Source organism: Pantherophis guttatus, chromosome 1 (assembly GCF_059756535.1).
Source record: "Pantherophis guttatus breed Tessera chromosome 1, ASM5975653v1, whole genome shotgun sequence".
In the NCBI taxonomy this organism is placed as follows: Eukaryota; Metazoa; Chordata; class Lepidosauria; order Squamata; family Colubridae; genus Pantherophis; species Pantherophis guttatus.
In genome coordinates this window covers 13,276,409-13,298,063 of record NC_142063.1, presented here as the reverse complement: position 1 = coordinate 13,298,063, position 21,655 = coordinate 13,276,409, and the positions used below count along the sequence as shown (strand labels likewise).

At 46.5% G+C, this 21,655-nt stretch overlaps 1 protein-coding gene across 1 annotated transcript in view; it reads left to right on the top strand.

Moving 5' to 3' along the window:
- The first annotated feature begins 2,748 nt into the window (after positions 1-2,748).
- The window catches only part of HCN2 (hyperpolarization activated cyclic nucleotide gated potassium and sodium channel 2), an 82,406-nt gene continuing 63,499 nt past the window's right edge, over positions 2,749-21,655 (top strand). The window contains exon 1 of the mRNA XM_060695062.2: positions 2,749-3,227. Within this exon, the coding sequence (XP_060551045.2) occupies positions 2,860-3,227 (368 nt within the window). The 5' untranslated portion in view covers positions 2,749-2,859. The remainder of the gene's footprint in view (positions 3,228-21,655) is intronic.

The following is a 21,655-nucleotide window of genomic DNA, read 5'->3' as shown; positions in this document are numbered from 1 at the left end:
TTGCCCACTCCCCCCTCTGCCTCTTCCCTCCCTCCCTCCCTTCCTATCCCACCTTTTCCCCCTCATCTCCCCTCCCTCAACTGTTTCTCTCCCTCCCCTCCCTCCCCCTCTCCTCCCCCTCCCACCTTTTCCCCTGCATCCCTTCAGTTGACCCCTCCCTCCCTCTCTCCCCTCCCTTTCCTCCACCATCTCCCTCCCTCCTTCTCCCCTACCCTCTTTTTCTCCTCATCTCCCGTTACCCCATCTCCCCTCCCTCAAGTGCTTCTCTCCCACTCCCCTTTCTTTCCTGCTCCTCCCTCTCTGCCCCCTCCCTCCCCCTCTCCCCCTCTCCTCATCTCCATTCTTATCTTTTCCCCCTCATTCCCCCTCAGTTGCCCCCTCATCTCCCCTCCCTCAAGTGCTTCTCTCCTTCCCCTCCATCTCCCTCTCCCCTCTTCTCTCCTCCCTTTTTTCCCCTCATCCCACCTCAGTTGACCCCACATCTCCCGTCCCCTCCCTCATTTGCTTCTCTCACTCCCCTCCCTCCTCCTCCCCTCCTATCCCACCTTTTCCCTCTCATCCCCCCTCAATTGCCCCCTCATCTCCCCTCCCTTGATTCTCTCCTTCCCCTCCCTCCCCTTCCCCTTCCTTTCCCCCCTCAATTCCCCTCCCTCAAGTGCTTCTCCCTCACCCTCTCCTCCTATCTCTTCCCCCTCCCTTTTTTCCCTCATTCCCCCCTCAGTTGACCCCTTATCTCCCCTCCCTCAAGCTTCTCCCCTTGACCTTTGACTCCCTCCCTGCTTCTCCTCCCCCTCCCTCCTGCTCCCCTCCCACCCTTTTCCCCTAATCCCCCCTCAGTTCCCCCCTCATCTCCCCTCCCTCAAGTGCTTCTCTCCCTCCCCTCCCCTCCTTTCCTTCCTCCTCCTCCCTCCCCCCTCCTCTCCCACCTTTTCCCTCTCATCCCCTCAGTTGCCCCTTCATCTCCCCTCCCTTGATTCTCTCCTTCCCCTCCCTCCCCTCCCCCTCCCTTTTCCCCCTCAATTCCCCTCCCTCAAGTGCTTCTCTCCTCCCTCCCCCTCTCCCCTATCTCTTCCCCTTCCCTTCTTTTTCCCTCATCCACCCTCAGTTGCCCCCTCATCTCCCCTCCCTCAAGTGCTTCTCTCCCTCCCCTCCCCTCCTTCCTCCTCCTCCCCTCCTCTCCCACCTTTTCCCTCTCATCCCCCATCAATTTCCCCCTCATCTCCCCTCCCTCAAGTGCTTTTCTCCTTCCCCTCCCCCCTCTCCCCCTCAGTTGACCCCTCATCTCCCCTTCCTCAAGTGCTTCTCTCCCTCCCCTCCCCTTCTTTCCTTCCTCCTCCTCCCTCCCTCCCTCCTCCTCCCCTCCTATCCCACCTTTTCCCTCCCACCCCCCTGTTGCCCCCTCATCTCCCCTCCCTCAAGTGATTTTCTCCTTCCCCTCCCCTCCCTTATCCCCCCTCCCCCCCAGTTGCCCCCTCATCTCCCCTCCCTCAAGTGCTTCTCTCCCTCCCCTCCCCTTCTTTCCTTCCTCCTCCTCCCTCCCTCCTCCTCCCCTCCTATCCCACCTTTTCCCTCTCACCCCTCCCTCAGTTGCCCCCTCATCTCCCCTCCCTCAAGTGCTTCTCTCCCTCCCCTCCCCTTTCCTTCCTCCTCCCTCCCTCCCTCCTCCTCCCCTCCTATCCCACATTTTCCCTCCCACCCCTCCCTCAGTTGCCCCCTATCTCCCCTCCCTCAAGTGCTTCTCTCCCTCCCCTCCCCTTTCCTCCTCCTCCCCTCCTCCCCCACCTTTTCCCTCTCATCCCCCATCAATTTCCCCCTATCTCCCCTCCCTCAAGTGCTTCTCTCCCACCCCTCCCCTCCTTTCCTTCCTCCTCCTCCCTCCCTCCCTCCCTCCTCCTCCCCTCCTATCCCACCTTTTCCCTCCCACCCCCCTGTTGCCCCCTCATCTCCCCTCCCTCAAGTGATTTTCTCCTTCCCCTCCCCTCCCTTATCCCCCCTCCCCCCCAGTTGCCCCCTCATCTCCCCTCCCTCAAGTGCTTCTCTCCCTCCCCTCCCCTTCTTTCCTTCCTCCTCCTCCCTCCCTCCTCCTCCCCTCCTATCCCACCTTTTCCCTCTCACCCCTCCCTCAGTTGCCCCCTCATCTCCCCTCCCTCAAGTGCTTCTCTCCCTCCCCTCCCCTTTCCTTCCTCCTCCCTCCCTCCCTCCTCCTCCCCTCCTATCCCACATTTTCCCTCCCACCCCTCCCTCAGTTGCCCCCTATCTCCCCTCCCTCAAGTGCTTCTCTCCCTCCCCTCCCCTTTCCTCCTCCTCCCCTCCTCCCCCACCTTTTCCCTCTCATCCCCCATCAATTTCCCCCTATCTCCCCTCCCTCAAGTGCTTCTCTCCCACCCCTCCCCTCCTTTCCTTCCTCCTCCTCCCTCCCTCCCTCCCTCCTCCTCCCCTCCTATCCCACCTTTTCCCTCCCATCCCCCCTCAGTTGCCCCCTCATCTCCCCTCCCTCAAGTGCTTCTCCCCTTGACCTTTGACTCCTCCCCCTCTCTGCTTCTTCTCCCCCTCCCCCTCCCCCTGCTCCTCAGCCCCTCCCCTCCGGACTGCTTGAGCTCCACCTCTGCCGCTGCCGCCGCCGCCGCCGCTGCCGCATCCCGGCGCGCAACCGGCTGCTTGTGTCGGGGCGCCTTCAGGTCCAGCATGCGGACGGGCGGCAGCGTCTCCGGCGGCGGCGGCGGCGGTGGCGGGACGGCCGCGACCACTGCAGCACCGCCGGGGGTCTCCGCCGCCCCGGGCCCGGCGTCTTCGGGGGCTTCGCCGTCTCAGGAGGAGGGCGCCAAGGGGACGCTGCTGTCGCTGCAGCGCGGGTGCACCATGAGCGGCCGCGCCGGCAAAGGGGGCTCCCCCAACGGGGAGTGCCGCCGCGGGGACGAAGAGGGTCCCGACCCGCCGCCCTCGCAGCCCAAGGTCTCCTTCTCCTGCAGCACCGAGGGAGGCGGCGGCGGAGGGTCCCCGAAGGCGGCCGAGGAAGGCGCCACCGGTGAAGCCGAGGCGGGGCCGGGCGTCGGCGATCCCCGCGGCAGCCAGACGACTTTCATGCAGCGGCAGTTCAGCGCGATGCTCCAGCCGGGCGTCAACAAATTCTCGCTGCGGATGTTCGGCTCGCAGAAGGCGGTGGAGCGAGAGCAGGAGAGGGTCAAGTCCGCCGGCGCTTGGATCATCCACCCGTACAGCGACTTCAGGCGAGCCTCGGGGGCAGCGACCGCAGGAGGGGGGGGAGGGAGGATGGAAGGGGGGGGAGGAAGACTAAAGGAATGGCCTGCCCTGATTTCAGACCAGAAAGAGAACTTCTCCCGAGGAGAAGTTTAACCTTTGGCCTTTCACAAGTAGAAGAATCCAATAGGCTGGAAGGGACCTCAGAGGTCTTCTAGTCTAACCCCCTGCTCAAGGCAGGCAGGAGGCCTTATATGGCATCCCGCTCAAAGACAGGTAGTCCTCAACTTACGACCGCCGTTGAGCCCAACGTTTTTATGTTGCTGCTGGAGAAATGTGTTAAGTGAGTTTTGCCCCGGTTGTATGACTCTTTTTTTTTGTGCCATGGTCGTTAAGGGAATCACTGTGGTTGTTAAATGAGTAAGACGGTTCTGAAGTGAATCTGATTTTCCCCCCCCACCCCCACCCCCGGTTGACTTTGCTTGTCTGGGTCGTCAAAAGCGATCACGTGACGCCGGGACTCTGCAACCGTCACAAATGTGAGTCAGTTGTCAAGCATCTGAAGGTAAATCACGTGACCGTGGGGATGCCACAACGGTCCTATGCATGAAAAAAAAGTGCCTTTCTCAGTGCCGTTATAACTTTGAATGGTCACTAAAACAAATGGTTGTAAGTCGAGGACTACCTGTAGTGGCAGCAGCTTTGGAATTTTCTGATCCTGCCCTTAAAGGAATGACCTCTTCCCTCCCTCCTGTGGGATGTCTGGAGTCGGGGGAGGCCAGCGCTGAAAACTTGAGGCAGGATCAAATATAGCTACCCGGCTTCAAAAAAGAGGAGAATCCAGATTGACAGCCTGATATTGCATCTCCTCTTGGTTTGCAGCTAAGGGCAAGAGCCCGCGGAGGGACCTCAGTTGCAGCAGGCATCCATCAAATCAATGCACCGTCTCCCTCTGGGCATGGAGTGTGACAGGGGAAAAATTCAAGTAAATCTGTGCCATCCGGATGGGGCAAAGCAGAATTGTTGAGAAATTGGGGAGAAAAATGGGGGTCAATCTGTTGTGGGAAGGATGCGTAGAAAAAGCTCTAGATTTCCAGCCAGCACAACTTGGGGGTTGGGGGGTGAAAAATGCAAAGGAGGAAAAGGACTATTGAGGCAAAACAGTGACAGTGGGTGGGAGAAGTAGGAAAGAAAGAGAAAACACTTGGGGATGTGATGGGTTCCAGAAGGACAAAGCAGATAGGTTCCTTGGACAAAAGGAAGGGGAAAAAAATCTGTAGAGACTCTCAGTCATCCAGGTCATGGTTGTCCCAAAGGTGCTTTTTTTCAGGAGGCAACTGGGCTTTCTTGTTTTTTCTTTGAAGACGTTTCACTTCTCATCCAAGAAGCTTCTTCAGCTCTGAGTGGATGGTGGGGAATGGAAGGATTTATACTCAATGGACCAGCTGTCTGCAAGGAATGTAAATCCTTCCATTTCTCACTATCCTGTCAGATCTGAAGAAGCTTCTTGGATGAGGAGTAAAACGTAAAATGAGGAACCTGGATAGCTCTACAGACTAAAAAAGCCTGTTATTAACATTCAGCTGTCTGCAATTATTGCAAGTTCGAATCTCACCAGGCTCAAGGTTGACTCAGCCTTCCATCCTTTCTAAGGTAGGTAAATTGAGGACCCAGTTTGTGGGGGCAATAAGCTGACTTTGTATAAAATATACAAAAAGTATGAAGGCTATTGCTTAACGCATTGTAAGCTGCCCTGAGTCTCCGGAGAAGGGCGGCATATAAATCTAATTTTTTTTTTTAAAAAAAGTCTTCAAAGAAAAAACAAGAAAGTCCCTTTGCCTTTGGGAGAAGGGAAAAAAAATGTATTTCTTTATTAGGAAGACAGTTGCACTGGTTTATCATGCCGGCTGTTTTCCTTCTAATGGATGTTTAGGCAAGGGTTTAAAGCTTGTTGCTTTGCCCAAATCTTATTGAAGTGATCGTTTTAATTTGTAATTTGCATTTCGGGATTATTGTACGTCGTCAGTGTTGCTTCCATAAAGAGGGCTTGGTTATTTCTTCAGGGAGCGGGCAGTTTATGGGCTTTCTAAATAAATTATAGATACAGGTTTTCAGAGCGACTTTGAACTATTCCTGTGGTTGTTTTATTACAAGCCAAGAATGAAAGGAAATAGCTGTCAGGACATCTAACTGGTGTTTGGGACAAGTAATAGAGCAGCCTTGAATGCATTAAAGCTTTTATCTCTAAAGGAACTTGAGATTTCTTAATTGGGATTGCAAAAGGTCAGGATCAGATTCACAATAGTAACTCAAGGGATGAATCAGAATAGAACTGGAAGGGACTTTGGAGGTCCTCTAGTCCAGCCCCTGCTCAAGCAGGAGATCCCATACCATTTTAAACAAGTGACTGTCTAATCCAGAGGTCTTCAAACTTGGCAGCTTTAAGACTTGTGGACTTCAACTCCCAGAATTCTCCAGCCAGCATAGCTATGCTGGCTGGAGAATTCTAGGAGTTGAAGTCCACAAGTCTTAAAGCTGCCATGTTTGAGGACCCCTGCTCTACTCTCTTCTTAAAAACCTCAAGTGATGAAGCACCCACAACCTCTGGAGGCAAGAAGTTCCACTGGTTAAATGTTCTCACTGTTGGGAAGTTTCTCCTTAATTCCAGGTTGCTTTACTTTTTATTTATTTTTTTTTTATTTGATTTATATGCTTGATTAGTTCCCACCCATTGTTTCTTGTCCTGCCTTCAGGTGCTTTGGAAAATAAATTGACCCCCTCATCTTTGTGGCAGCCCCTCAAATACTGGAATACTGCTATCATGTCCCCCCTAGTCCTTCTTTTCTCTAGACTAGCCATTCCCAAATCCTGCAACCGTTCTAAATATGTTATAGTCTCCAGACCTTTAATCACCATAGTTGCTCTTCTTTGCACTTTGTCCAAAGTCTCAACATCTTTTTTGTAATGTGGTGACCAAAACTGGATGCAGGATTCCAGGTGTGGTCTTACCAAGGCTTTATAAAGCGGTACTAATACTTCATCTCAGTGGTGGTACTCAGCTGGTTTTATCAGGTTCGGGCGAATCGGTAGCAGTGGCGGTGGGAGGCTCCGCCCACCTGCCCGGACGTCATCACGTCCTGTTTTTGACACTCTGCGCATGCACTCACATTTACGAACCGGTAGCGAAGGTAAGTGAATACCACCCCTGCTTCACGTGATTTTGATTCTATGCCTGTTTATATAACCAAGGATTGTATTAGCTTTTTTGGCTGCTGCCGCACACTACTAGCTCATGTTTAAGACTCCAAGGTCTCTCTCACAGTTACTGTTTTTGAGCCAGGTTATATTCTTAGTATCAAGGCATGTTCAAATGCAAGTTTTACTTCCAGAGCTATTTACTAACTTGGAATGCATTTCTATCATTCCAAACTCGCTGTTGTATAGTTTGGTTTTGGTTTCATGTATTGCATTAAACCACGGTTTATTTTATTGAACAACCCCCCGCTGAGCTGGCTTCCCGTAACAACTAACCCATAAATCATAGATGGCAGGCATGTTAGAGTAGAGCCAAACTACTGTCATGTGGCCCAGGATGGCAGGTGAATACAGTAGGAAACTTAAAAGAGCATAAATCTAGATACCGGTAGGGTTAAAAAGAGATTTTTTAAGAAATTCCATTTTGAACTCACAGTTGTGAATTTATGGGAGACAGAAAATTCTTGAGTTCCTGCCAGTTATCCTGATAGCTAGATTGCAGTCAATCTTTTGAGCAGTGCTACCGTATGCCATAAATCTTGGGCATTAAGCTTGTTCTTTGTTGCTGAGTAGCGGACTTATTCACCGTGAATCAAACCTCAATTGGTAAGGTTTATGCCACAAGCATTCAACCGAAGTAAAAAATAACCTAGTGGCATCTTAAAAATCAACACATATATACCAAAGTGCCTCTTTCAGGTGCTGCTGAACCTCCCAAGGTCCTGGGAATTATGGGATCCAGCACATAATTGGATTGGAAAAAAGTTTTGGGATACTGTAGTTAAAATGTTAATCTGGCTGGGGAATTCTGGGAATTGAAGTCCACAAGTTGCCAAATTTGGAAACTCCTGCTTTTAAGTGATTCTAGGGAAGCATTTTTAGCTGCTGATGTTAACAGTTTCTGAAGTTAGTCAGAAAGGGAACCTGAGGATTTTTTCCCCCAAGCCATATCTGGGGAAGTGAACACTGTACAAAAAGAGTTTATGACTATTGTCCTTCAGTTCAATTTTAGTCTGGGAAATGTGGCTTGTCCTGTGTTTTTTCTGGCAAGGTTTTGGGGTTTGTCGTTGCCTGTTCATACTTTTCAGGGCTGGGAGCAAAGGACAGGCCCAAAGTCATTCAGTTAGCTTTCATGCCTCAGGAGGGAACTCATAATCTCCTGGTGATTGATCCAAATTCCCTCATCTGTCTTTCATGGCTAAGACAGGACTAGAAGTCACCATCTCCGGGTGATTGGCCCAAAGTCATCCAGCCAGTTTTTTTGTGTCTAAGGCAGAGCTAGAACTCACCGTCCCCTAGTATTTAGCCTGGTGCCTTCACCAAACTGTCTCCCTGCAGAAAGTTTACCTGCTTTTTTTTCCCCAGGTGCTAAATGCCCCTTTTGTCCAACTGAGCCTGTTGGCTGGGATTTTTACAAACTGAAGCTCTGTGCAAACAGAACTATGTTGGTTAGAATTCCTGTACTACAGCCCAATTCTTCCCTTCATGGAGCTGCCTCTTGGGTGTGTTGGCAATGGTGCCCACCCCTCAAAGGCCACGTTGCCAATTGACTGGCAAAGAGCTATGGGAGAAGTAGTTCAATCCTTTGGAGGCAGGGTAGGTGGGAAGGGTTGAAGTCTGTTTTCTGTTTGAAGCTGGAAATGTTAAGGTCGGTACAAGGTGACTTAATGGGATTGGGTGGGAATAAACGTGAAACTTAACCCTTTCAATGGAGTTTTGTTGCTGGGGTGGGTGTGTGTGGAGGAAGGATGTTAATTAAACCGTTTTAAATGACAGTCTGAGCGGACACTGGAAAAAGCTGGTTTGATGCAACTTTCAAATCAAATCTTTATTACTGTCATAGACCAGCATATTAATGCAGCTTTAATGTTTTAGTTATTATTGAATTATTGAAGTTGTTATTGGTAGTTTTATCATTATGATACACTGGAATACTGAGAAGGCAACATCAGAAGAGGTAGTCCTCATTTTGTGACCACTATTGAGAGCAGAACTTCCATCACTAGGAAATGTGGTTGTTAAATGAGTCACACCCAATGTTATGCCTTTTCCCCCCCCATAGTCGTTAAGTGAATCACTCTGAATTTGGCTTCCTCGTTTGATTTTCCTTGTTGGAAGCCTTCCGCCCCCCAAGAAGGTTGCATATAGCAATCACGTGATGCTGCAATCATTGTAGATACCTATTGGTTGCCAAGCACCCAAATTATTATCACATAACTGTGGGATGCGGTGATGGTCATTAGTGCTAAGGATCAGTCACAACTTACTTTTTCTAGCACTGCTGTAATTTTGAACAAAAATTAAACAAATGGTCATAAGTCAAGGACTACCTGTAGCCATCAGGGCTTATTTTGGGCAATGGGTCACATCAGGTGACTTTCTCAAAGTGTCCTTCGAGAAGTACAAGTATTCCTCAACATACGACCACAATTGAGCCCAACATTTCTGTTGTGAAGCGAGACATTTGTTAAATGAGTGTTGCCCCATTTTACAACCTTTGGTGCCCCAGTTGTTAAATGAGTCACTGCAGTTGATAAGTTAGTAACTCGATTGTTAAGTGAATCAGATTTTCCCCATTGACTTTGCTTGTCAGAAGTCACAAAAGGGGATCACATGACCCTGGGACACTGCCACGGTCATAAATCTGAGTCAGTGGCCAAGCGTCTGAATTTTGATGGCGTGACTATGGGGATGCTGCAAAGGCTGTAAGTAACTCTGGAAAACGGTCATAAGTCACTTTTTTCAGTGCCGTTGTAACTTTGAACAGTCACTAAGCAAGCTGTTGTAAATCAAGGACTACCTGTATCGGATCCTAACTAGTATAATTTGCATCAAATAGAGCTGGAGACCATCAGAGGTTCGAACAAAATCAGCAAGATTGAAATTGAAGTTCACAGCCTTTGAACTACAGGTAGTCCTTGGCTTTTAACAGTTGATTTACTAATCTTTCGAAATTACAACAGCACAGAAAAAAAATGACTTAAAAAATGACTTATGACCAGTGTTCACACTTACGACCATTGCAGCATCCCCATGGGCATGTGATCAAAATTCAGGTGCTTGGCAACTGGCGTGTATTTATGACGGTTTCACTGTCTCGGGGTCACATGATCCCCATTTGTCACCTTCCCAGCTGGCTTCTGAAAAATCAAATGGGGGGGGGAACCAGATTTGCTTAACAACGGCATGATTCACTTAAGACAGGGGTCTGCAACTTTAAACACTCAAAGAGCCATTTGGACCCATTTCCCACAGAAAAGAAAACACCGGGAGCCACAAAAACCCTTCCCGTGCCTGACTATTTCTTGAGCGGCCACAAATCTAGCATATTTAGTTGAATTAAACATTCTGTTTTCTTCTGAAACTTTTCTTTTCTTGGATTTATGGTTGGCCTACCAGGGGTTGAAAAGCTCAATAAATCGCATGTTAGTGAGTGTCGCACATTGATGGTTGTGACACATATTTTGAGTGACAGGGAGCTGCAGCAGAGGGGTGAAAGAGCCACATGCGGCTCCAGAGCCGCAGGTTGCTGACCCCTGACTTAAGAGTTGCAGTGATTTGCTTAAAGGCAAAGAAAGGTTGTAAAAGGAGGCACAACTCACTTAACAACTGTCTTGCTTAGCAGTGGAAACTTTGGACTCAATTGTGGTCATAAGTCAAGGACTCTCTATACCTATGTTAACATGACATATACTCTCTAAAGTGTCTCTCAGCCCATCCCACTCACAGGGTTGTTTTTGTGGGGCAAATGGGAGGAGGAAGGAGTATTAGGTACGTTCACCTCCTCGAGCGAAAATAAGTCTACTGAATAAACCTGAATTAACCAAACACAGTGTTATTTCCTTCCCCAGGCTAAAAAACCTCAACCGCCAGTCTAGGTTAGCACGTTGGATGCATCCCATCTTAATTCATGCAAAAACCCATCCAATAATTGCACTCAGAATACGGTAATTTCAGGCAAGCTTAAATCTGGTTAAGCACTCAATTCACTCAATGGAGACCGGATAGCATTTGCCATTTATCAGCGGATTGCCGATAAACAAAATACAATAGGTTAAAAAAACCTGATCGTTTTACAAGTGTTTGAGAAATGTATAAATGCTTCAGTAATTTTTGCATTAGATACCGGTAGGTATATATAGAATTATAACTTTTACTGCTGAGATGTACAATATACTATGTGCTATATATTACTAATACAATGTTTGTTTTTTCTTTGTTACATCTTACTTGGTTGTTAAAGCACTTTTTTGTGTTTTTTTCCCCTCTTTGACCATGAATGTATATCTATCATAATTATCTTTATATTGGTCCTTTTTTATTTTTTTGTGTTACTTTTTAAAAGCATGAACTAAATAAATTAATTTTAAAAATCTGATTAAGCACTTTGGGAGTAGTTATGAGATACCCAATAAGTGCTGGGGAATGTGGATGTGCAGATATTGCTATACTTAGAGTAATTTAGGACGGATTGGGATTTGGTTGAATGCTGAACACTCTTTCCATTTTCTTTCTTTCTTTCTTTCTTTCTTTCTTTCTTTCTTTCTTTCTTTCTTTCTTTCTCTATCAATCTATCTATCTCATCCATATATCTCTATCTATCTATCTATCTATCTATCTATCTATCTATCTATGTATCCCATCCATATCTATTTCTTTCTTTTTCTTCTTCTTCTTTTCCTCCTCCTCCTCCTTCTATTTATCTATTCCATCCATACTGTATCTCTATCTCTATATCCATCCATCCATCCATCCATATCTATCTATCTATCTATCTATCTATCTATCTATCTATCTATCTATCTATCTATCTACCTACCTACCTACCTACCTACCTACCTACCTATCTATCTCATCCATATATCTCTATCTCTGTCTGTCTGTCTCTCTATCTATCTATCCCATCCATATCTATTTCTTTTTCTTCTTCTTCTTTTCCTCCTCCTCCTCCTCCTATTTATCTATTCCATCCATACTGTATCTCTATCTCTATATCCATCCATCCGTCTGTCCGTCCATATCTATCTGTCTGTCTGTCTGTCTGTCTGTCTATCACATTTCTACATCACCCTTTTCACGTAAGCAATTCTGTGTGATTTACAAACAACATAATAAAATCATGTTTAAAAAAGGTTAGAAGCACAGAAAAAATTAAAAATCAAGGTAATTTAAACAAATGTGTGTGCGTGCTACATCTGCAGAATTTGCGAATACTTCCTCGTAAAATTCTGGTCACGCCCTCTGTTGAGACGTGGGTTATCACTTGGGGCAGTAAAGTACCTGCATTGAAAAAAACGGAAAAGTGGACGAATATCTAGATATAGTTTATTCTGTAACTTCTTTCAAGAGTCTAAACTGGGATGTCTGTGAAAGGAATGCAGAGTTCAACAGGTTGCCAGGTTTTCCCAGCAGCAGCAAAATCTTAGTAGCAATAAAAAAAGAAAAATCCTAATTTCCCAGTGCTTCATCTTTGCCATTCTATTTTCTTTTTCTTTTTTTCCTAAACAGCCGGCTTGTGCCTAGGAGAATATTTTATCCCGAACGTTTGGCGATATTTGCGTAAACTTCAGGGGCCTGTTAGTGACATAACTCAGGCTGGCTGCTCGTGCAGAGTACAGGAGCCAAAAATATCCCAAGTGTGCCAGGTTGGAGAAGTTGGGAAGAGTTTGGAACAGTTGTGGAGCCAGGACCAGCTGACTGACCTTGGATAATAATAAGGGAGAAAATGCAGGCTGTTTTTTTTTAGGAAACCTTCAGGAATGGAGAGTGGGAAGTGGGCAAGCCATGGCCTTGATTAGCTGCCGAATAAAGTTACAATGCTTCTTCTTCTTTTTTTTTTATGACAGAAAGCACAATAGGGTCAGAGGTCTAAGAACCCTGTGCTTCCTCCCCTCCGAGCCCCCCCATTCCCAATTGCAAACCTGCTCCCCACTGTCATCTGGCTATGGGATTGGGGGCTGGGGGGGAAATATAATTGCAACCACCCTAGGGGGAAGGGGGATTATCCTTTCCGTCCCTCTCTCGTTCTGCAAAATTTTCAGCGGCTTCCGTGATCCTGGGTTGCAAAGCATCCCTGGTGGATTGCAGTGCAGCCTTTGAGAGGGACGGGGTGGTAGTGCCCCTTTTAAGGGAGAAAAAAAGGAGGAATCCATTTTGATGTGGCCTTGAAAGCAAGGACATTCCTCCTCCCCCTTTTTTCCCCCCCTTTCCATCCTTAGAAGGTGACAGAGCTGAGAGGCGGGAGGAATAATGAGTAAGTCTTTTGCTGCAAAGCAAATCAGAATTGGGGGGGAAGGAAGCTTGGCCTTGCTGTGAGTTTTGGGAGAAGAGCCATCAGCAAAGGGTGGTTTGTTCCAAAATCTATCTATCTATCTATCTATCTATCTATCTATCTATCTATCTCTTCATCTCCCTCCTTTCTTTTTCTCTGTCTCCTTGTGTGTGTCTCCCTTCCTCTCTCATCTCTCTGTATCTCTCTTCTCCCCTCCCCTCCCCTCTCCCCTCCTCCCCTCCCGTCTTTCTCTTCCTCTCTTCTCTCTCTCCTCCCTGCTCCTCTCCACTTCTCCCCTCCTTTCTCCTCTTCCCTCCCTCTCTGTCTTTCTCTTCCTTTCCTTTCTCTCTCTCTTTCTCTCTCTCCTTTCTTTTCCTGTCTCCTTGTGTGTGTCTCTCTTCCTCTCTTATCTCTCTGTATCTCTCTTCTCCCCTCCTCTCCTCACCTCCCCCCTGTCTTTCTCTTCCTCTCTTCTCTCTCTCCTCCCTGCTCTTCTCTTCTCCCCTCCTCTGTCCTCTTCTCTCCTTGACTTCCTCTTCCTTTCCTCTCTCTCTTCGTCTCCCTCTCTCCTTTCTTTTTCTGCCTCCTTGTGTGTGTCTCTCTTCCTCTCTCATATCTCTGTATCTCTCTTCTCCCCTCCCCTCCCCTCTCCCCTCCTCTCCTCCCCTCCCGTCTTTCTCTTCCTCTCCTCTCTCCTCTCTGCTCCTCCCCTCCCTTCCTTTCTCCTCTTCCCTCCCTCTCTGTCTTTCTCTTCCTTTCTTCTCTCTCTTCATCTCTCTCTCTCCTTTCTTTTCCTCTGTCTTCTTGTGTGTGTGTCTCTTCCTCTCTGTATCTCTCTCTGTATCTCTCTTCTCCCGTCCCCTCCCCTATCCACTCCTCTCCTCTCCTCCCCTCCCCTGTCTTCCTCTTCCTCTCTTCTCTCTCTCCTCCCTGCTGCTCTCCTCTTCTCCCCTCTTCTCTCTCTGTCTTTCTCTTCCTTTCCTCTATCTCTCTCTTCGTCTCCCTCTCCTTTCTTTTTCTCTGTCTCCTTGTGTGTGTCTCTCTTCCTCTCTCATCTCTCTGTATCTCTCTTCTTCCCTCCCCTCCTCCCCTCCCCTCCTTTCTCCTCTTCCCTCCCTCTCTGTCTTTCTCTTTCTTTCCTGTCTCTCTCTCCTTTCTTTTTCTGTCTCCTTGTGTGTGTCTCTCTTCCTCTCTGTATCTCTCTTCCTCTCTCCCCCTCTTCCTCTCTCTCCCCTTCTCCTCTCTTCCCCTCTCCCCTCCCCTGCCCTCCCCCTGTCTTTCTCTTCCTCTCTTCTCTCTCTCTTCTCTCTGTTCCTCTCCTCTTCTCCCCACCCTCCCTCTCTGTCTTTCTCTTCCTCCACTCTCTCCCCCTCCTTCCTTTTCCCCATCTTAAATTCTTCTCAACTATCTGTAAGTCAGGTTGGGTGCAGTTGGATTGACGGTTTTGATTGCCTCGGTTGCTATTTCTGTAGCAAAGGTACAGATGCCGAAAGGAGCTGATGTAAGTTGGCTGCACTTTCAGCCGCAGCCGCTGTGTTTTCATGATGGCAGGGATGGGGGGGGAGAGGATTCTCCCAGGCCGGTGCAAGGAGCCCTCCCCTGACAGTCACAACTGGGATCAGAACTTCCGTTGCTAAGCAAGGCAGCTGTTAAGAGAATTGCATTTGATTTTATACCCTTTTTTTGCCACCGTGTTAAGCAAATCGCTGCAATTACAGGTGGCCCTCGATTTACAACCACAATTGAGCCCAACATTTCTGTTTTTAAGTGAGACATTTGTTAAGTGAGTTTAAGTGAATCACTGCAATTACAGGTGGCCCTCGATTTACGACCACAATTGAGCCCAACATTTCTGTTGTTAAGTGAGATATTTGTTAAGTGAGTTTTGCCCCATTTTACAACCTCTTTTGCTATCGTTGTTAAGTGAATCATTGCAGTTCCTAAGTTAGTGACACAATTGTTGAGCGAATCTTGGCTTCCCCATTGACTTTGCTTGTCAGAAGGTTGCAAAAGGGGATCATGTGATTCCGGGACACTGCAGCCGTCATAAGTGTGAACCACTTGCCGAGCGTTTTGATCACGTGACCATGGGGATGCTCTCAAGGTCGCAGGTGTGAAAAATGGTCATGTCACTTTTTTCCAGCACCGTTGTAACTTTGAATGGCCCCTAAATGAACTGCTATAAGTCAAGGACTGCTGTAATAGGTCATCATTAAGTGAATCCTGCTTCCCCCATTGTCTTTATTTGTCAGAAGTCAGCTGGGAAGGTTGCAAAGGGGGATCACATAACCCTAGGACATTGCAACCGTCATAAATTCATGCCAGTTGCCAAGCACCTGAATGGGGATTGCGTGATCATGGCAACGCTGCAACAGTCACAAGTATGAGGAGTGATCCTGTCACTTTTTCAAGTGCTGTTGTAACTTTGAACAGTCACTAAACCGAATGGCTGTAAGTCTGGTTACTATCTGTAATGAGCCCTAAAATCTTGGGAAAGGTCAAAGATTTGACTCAGCCTGGCTCATATATTTCTTTATTTATTAAATTTATATGCTGCCCAGCTCACGGTTCTGGGCAATTATACCCTTTTTTTTTTTTACAAGTTTTATTAGTTCCCCCCCCCAATACAAACCCGCATATTTTTTGAAACAGAGCATTGCCCATATCATATGATATCATATACAATTTATCATATCCAAATATATTTTACTTTGTTACCGTTTCTGCCAAAGTGTTCTTTTTCCATATTTGTTAATCAATTTTTGATTTTTTCTTTTCTTATTTTTATAAACAGTATCTTCTTTCACCCTCAAATTCTATTTTTTCCGTTCTTTTTTATTATATTTTTTTTAATTATAGTTCAAAAAAAAAAATCAAAAACAAATGTATAATAATTTTTCTATCACAGTGTAACATCGCCATTTTTTTCCATTCTTAATCACGTTACATTCTCCTTTAATTTTTTAAATAGTTCATTCTTTATCTTGATATATTTAAACGTGTTCGAGGATGCCTTTCTTCCATTTCATCTTTTTTGTTTTACAGCAGTCTTTCTTCTCTTCCTCTTACTCTCCCTCCCTTCTTTCATCCTTTCTACCTTCTTCTTTCCTCTTCTCCTATTCCTTCTCTACTTCCCTTTCCTTTCCCCCCCTCCTCCTTTCCTCCCCTCTATCTAACCTTCTCTCCTACTCTTATTTCCCTTTCCTATCTTCCTCTCCTCTTCCCTTTCTTCTGCTCCTCTTCTGCAATCATACCCTTTAACCAGAAAAAAACGAGGGATGGAGTCAGTTCAAGAGGGCTGCCCCCCCAGTTCTCTGAACCTTTGGGGTCCCCCCACCTTCTATTCTTCATCATCCCCCACTGTGCATCCTCTGTGCCTTGAATTTTGGGATCCTAAGCAGGATTTTTTGCATCTGGGGTTGATATTATCTGCCAAGGTTATTTGGCTGCTACAAGAGCCTGTAGTACAGTGGACTAAAGCACCTTTATTAACATCTGCTGCTTGCAATTACTGCAAGTTCAAATCTGGCCAGGCTCAAGGTTGACTTAGCCTTCCATCCTTTCTAAGATAGGTGAAATGAGGACCCAGATTGTGGGGGCAATAAGCTGACTTTGTATAAATATACAAAAGTATGAAGGCTATTGCTTAACGCATTGTAAGCCGCCCTGAGTCTCTGGAGAAGGGCGGCATATAAATTAAAGCAAAAAAACCCCAAAAAAACATCTCTGCCTTCCAGATTTAAAGATTGCCAGTTTCGGAAAGAGGCCACGGCAAACCACTTCTAAATTGGTGCCAAGAGAATGGTGTGGATTTGTCCATAAAATCAACCTTGAGTCCAGACAGGCTTTTAAAATTGTGGTTTTTTAAAAAATAAATAAATAAATAAACAGAGACAATTTAAAAAGAAATGAGTATGGATTCTTAGTTAGGTCAAAAATGATGAGTTGGTGTGCCTACCTCATAGGGTTGTTGTGTGAGTAAATAAACCATAGTTCCTCCCTTCAGAAAAGAATGGCCAATAGTCACATTTCCTACTGATAAGAAGAGAGAAGATGGTGGTTAAATTTCCTTCAATCTTCTTCCTTTTAGACATGAGGTAAACTAGCTTTTTATTTCTTTGAAATGGATGTCAAAACACGGGATCAAGAATGCTCTTCCTTAATAATTAATTTAGTATTGGGAGGCGGAGTTGTATGACTTCAAGATAGGCATAGCCAATGTTTCTCAACTTTACAAGTTTAAGATACGTGGACTTCAACTCCCAGAATTCCCCAGCCATCTATGTGGGCTGGGGAATTCTGGGAGGTGAAATCCACGCATCTTAAACTTGCTAAGATTGAGAACAATGGACACAGCTATTCATCTCAACCCTGCATTCAGACAGGTCCAAGATTCAACTATGAAGAGTGGTCATTTTCAAAGGAAAAAAGGATTTATTTTCTGTTGCCCTAGAGCAGGGGTCTACAATCTTAAACACTCAAAGAGCCATTTGGACCATTTTCCAGAGAAAAGAAAACACCGGGAGCCACAAAACCCTTCCCGTGCCTGACTATTTTTTGAGCGGCCACAAATCTAGCATATGTAGTCAAATTAAACGTTCTGTTTTCTTCTGAAACTTTTCTTTTTTTGGATTTACCCATGGTTGGCCTACTGGGGGTTGAAAAGCTCAATAAATCGTGTGCCAGCTGGTGTCGCACATTGGCGGTTGTGATGCATATTTTGAGTGACGGAGCCACAGCAGGGGGGTGAAAGAGCCACGTGTGGCTCCAGAGCCGCAAGTTGCTGACCCCTGCCCTAGAAGGGTAAAACTAAAAAGAAGGACGCTCAGGCTAGGCATCAGAAAGAACTTTCTGACTGTACGAGCCAATGGAACTGTCTGCCACATGAAACAGCAAGTTTTCCTTCGCTGGAGAAACTATAGTGCAGTGTTTCTTAAACTTTTTTTTTCTCTCTCTCTCTCAGGATACTTTCCCACTTTTAAAAATTATGGAGTACTCCAATGGAGTTTTGGTTTGAATGGGTTACATTTATGAATAATGTATCAAATGTAAAAGTATTAAAAATTAAAATGGATGTATTCAACACTGCTGCTGCTTCCCACTATGGTCGGATGGGATTTTAATGTTATTTTTCCATATAGGCTGGCTAGCTCAAGAGTTGAACTGTGGAATCTCTGGTACTCTCTGAGCTTGGTTCTTTCCTTGCAGAAGTTTCACTACCCAACTATATAACATCATCAGTGTTAGTAGAAAGTGGAGTTTGCTCAATGTTTATAAACAAGCATCTTTCCTGCCGTGTTGATGGAAATGTCGTTTATTTCTTGGTCGTTCCTTGATTAGGCTGTTGTTCACTATTTGATTGTTTGTCTGAGCAAGCCACTGTATATAAACAGAGAGCAAACCCCAAACTCCCTTCTAGCCCTGAAGATGTTACCTATTAGGTTAATTAAACGGCTTCAAGAAAACAACTAAGCTCAGAGAGCACCAAGGAGACCACAAACGAGAAATCCTATTTATGCAATCAGTGTGCCTGATGCAGGACCCAGAAATCACTCCAAGACATATGCCAAGCCCACGCTTTAAATATTACGCTTCCTTCTCCTTAAGTTTGGAGCCAACAGATTCTTTGTTTTTTACAGCCTTAGGAAATGGAAGATACTCGCTTTATTTTTTCAGTGGGATCTGCTTGGCTGGGCTTGCTGTCTTCTTGTCCCCTTGCAAGAAAAGAAGGTGGGGGGAAAAAATCCAGCCACGTTGTAGAAGTTGCTCACTTTTTATCCTCGGGGAAGAGATCATGGTTTAATTTTAAAACCTTTTTTTTTTGTGGCTGTCCTCGAGAGTCACATCTGTAAAATGGGCTGGTGAAGGGAGAACCCTTCCAGTTGGCCACATCTGAGAAATGTTGGGTGCATTTGGCTTTGTTTGCTCTTTTGGTTTATGAAACTGGAGGTTTTGAAGAAGACATTTGGGCAACCATTTGTCTGAAATGGTACAGGACAGTGATGGCGAACCTTTTCGGCACCAAATTCCCAAACCGGAACGCACGTGCATGCACATCCATGTATGTGCGCCAGAGTGCAGGAAACCCAAAGACCAGGTGGCCAGCATGCACATGCCTGGGTTTTGGCCATTTTCCAGGCCGTTTCCCGGGCTGTTTTCAGGGCGTTTTCAGGGCGGTTTTGGGCTGTTTTCCGGGCTGAAAATGGCCGGAAAAAGGCCTAGAAAACAGCCTGAAAAATGGCCTGGTTTTTTGGCCATTTTTCAGGCCATTTTCTGGTGCTCTGGTGCCCGTGAAGACCAGCTGGCATGCCGGAAACCAGAAGACCAGCTGGCGATGGCACACGTGCCCACAGAGAGGGCTCTGCATGCCACCTCTGGCACGTGTGCCATAGGTTCGCCATCATGGGTATAGGACTGTGATGGCGAACCTATGGCACGCGTGCCACAGGTGGCACACAGAGCCATATTGGTGGGCACATGAGAGTTGCCCTAGCTCAGCTCCAGCATGCATGTGCACGCTGGCCAGCTGATTTTTGGGCCTTCTGTGCCCACCGGAAGTCGGCAAATGGGCTGTTTCCGGCTTCCAGAGGGCCTCCGGTGGGGTGGGAAAAGCTGTTTTCGCCCTCCCCAGGCTCCTAGAAAACCTCTGGAGCCTGGGCAGGGCAAAAACAGGCCTACTGTGCCCACCATGCAATCACATGCCAAAAGTGGGGGGAGCATGGGGGGGTCACACGCGCATGCGGAGGGGGCAGAGCACATAGAATTATGGGTGTGGGCACATATGCGCGCAACTATCCTGCACTCCCCCAGCTTTTGGCACGCGATGGCAAAAATGTTAGCCATCACTGGTATAGGATCTCCTGCTTGAGCAGGGGGCTGGACTAGAAGACCTCCAAGCTCCCTTCCAGCTCTATTCTGATTGATTGACTGAAAAACAAACCCCAGTGTTTGGGCCTGCAGATACTTGTTGGCAGCCTTGAAAGCATCTATTGATGTTTTATTGACATTTTTGGAAAGACAGGAGATGCCTGATTTGGATGGGCGCAGCTTTTCATGGAAACGGCTTTCTCACAGAGATCTCTTATGCAACGAACAGAATGCCTTTTCTCTTTATGTTTTTTTTTTAAAAATATTACTGGCTGTCATTCTTGTATCAGTGGCTTCCACCAGTGTGTGATGGTTGTAGGAATGACCTTTGGAGACTGGATAAACAGACACCACCAAGGGGAAAGTCAGATAAGAAACAGCTTAGCCCCGCAGTTGGATAACGGGCAGGGCAACAGGCTCAGAAGGCACCCTCCCTAGTTTCTTCGGCTGTAAAGGAGAGGGTGGGAAAATTGTATTTTCAGACTTGCAGGGTTCTATTAATGTAGATTGTCAACTCACAAAGCATCCCTGGTCTGCTCTCGAGTTGCCATAGGCAAGGGGGGATGGGAAACAGATGAAGTAGCAGCCACAGACAGGAGCACATTCCAGACATATCTTTCTCAAGGCTGTCTCCCAGGGTTACTGACAGCGGCCGGAGGGGAGTGGTCTCTACAACCCGCAAAATTGTTCCGTTGGCGAATGTGATTGATGACACACCCTGGGGGGAGGGGGGAAACGGTCATGATTAGGGCCGTAAATTACGTGGTGTCAGAGTTGGCTTCATTTGGGTACTGCCGACATGGAGCTCCTAATAAATAACTGGATTTCTTTTGAAGCTTGGCTCGAGGCTCATGATGTAATTAGGGCATCCATCGGAACCCTGACAGTAGCCTTACAATACAGGCACTCCTCGACTTACAACAGTTTACTTAGTGATGGTTCCCTAAGTGAACCATTTTCAGTGATGGTTACAACATCACTGAAAAAAAGTGACTTATGACCATTTTTCACACTTAAGACCATTGCAGCATCCCCATGGTCACATGATCAAAATTTGGATGCTGGGCAGCTGGTTCATATTTATGACGGTGGCAATGTCCTGGGGTCATGTGATCACTTTGTGATCTTTTGACAAGCAAAGTCAATGGGGAAGCCAGATTCACTTAACAACCCTGTTACAAAATGTATGTTGTTAACTGAGAAATTTGTTAAGTGAGTTTTTCCCGATTTTCTTGCCACGTTTGTTAAGTAAATCACTGAAGTTGTTAAATTAGTAATATGGTTGTTAAGTGATTCTGGCTTCTTTGCTTGTCAGAAGGCCGCAAAAGGTGATCACATGACCCCGGGATATTGCAACCGTCATAAACCAAGTTGTTAAGCATCCAAATTAAAATCGCTTGACCAGGGGGGTGTTGCAATGGTCGCAAGTGTGAAAAATGGTCATAAGTCACTTTTTCCAGTGCCTTTGTAACTTTGAATGGTCACTAAACACTTGTTGTAAGTCAAGGACTTACCTGTACTAATTTAACAACTGCAGTGATTCGCTTAACAACTGTGGCAAGAAAAGTCGGAAAATGGGGTAAAATTCACTTTGCAACTGTCTCTCTTAGCCGCTAAGATTTTGGGCTCCATTGTGGTCGTATGTTGAGGACTACTTATAAAATAAAATTAGCTCATCTGAGGCCTGTTCCTATCTGCTTTACCCCACAAGGCTGACAAATGTCCCCAACAATAGAGTGTGATTTTTTTTCTTCTTCTTTATTTCTTTATTTTTGCTTTTATCCTAACCAAACTTGCTGTCAATCAGCTTCTCTCTCCCTCTCTCTCTCTCCAGCCTCCTTTGCTATTATCGTAGGGGTTGAAAAGATTATCTTCAAGTAAGTAACGAATAGGACAAGGGAAGCTCTTTTTAAAAAAAACGATCCTGTCTCTCTCCCTCGATGTAAAGATGAACAGATTGAGGATTTAGGCCGGGGAGAGATTGTACCATTCGAAATGGACAGATTTGAGAAGTGACACATTTGTGAGAAGCATAAGGAGTCATTTTCGGTGGTATTTGTTGGC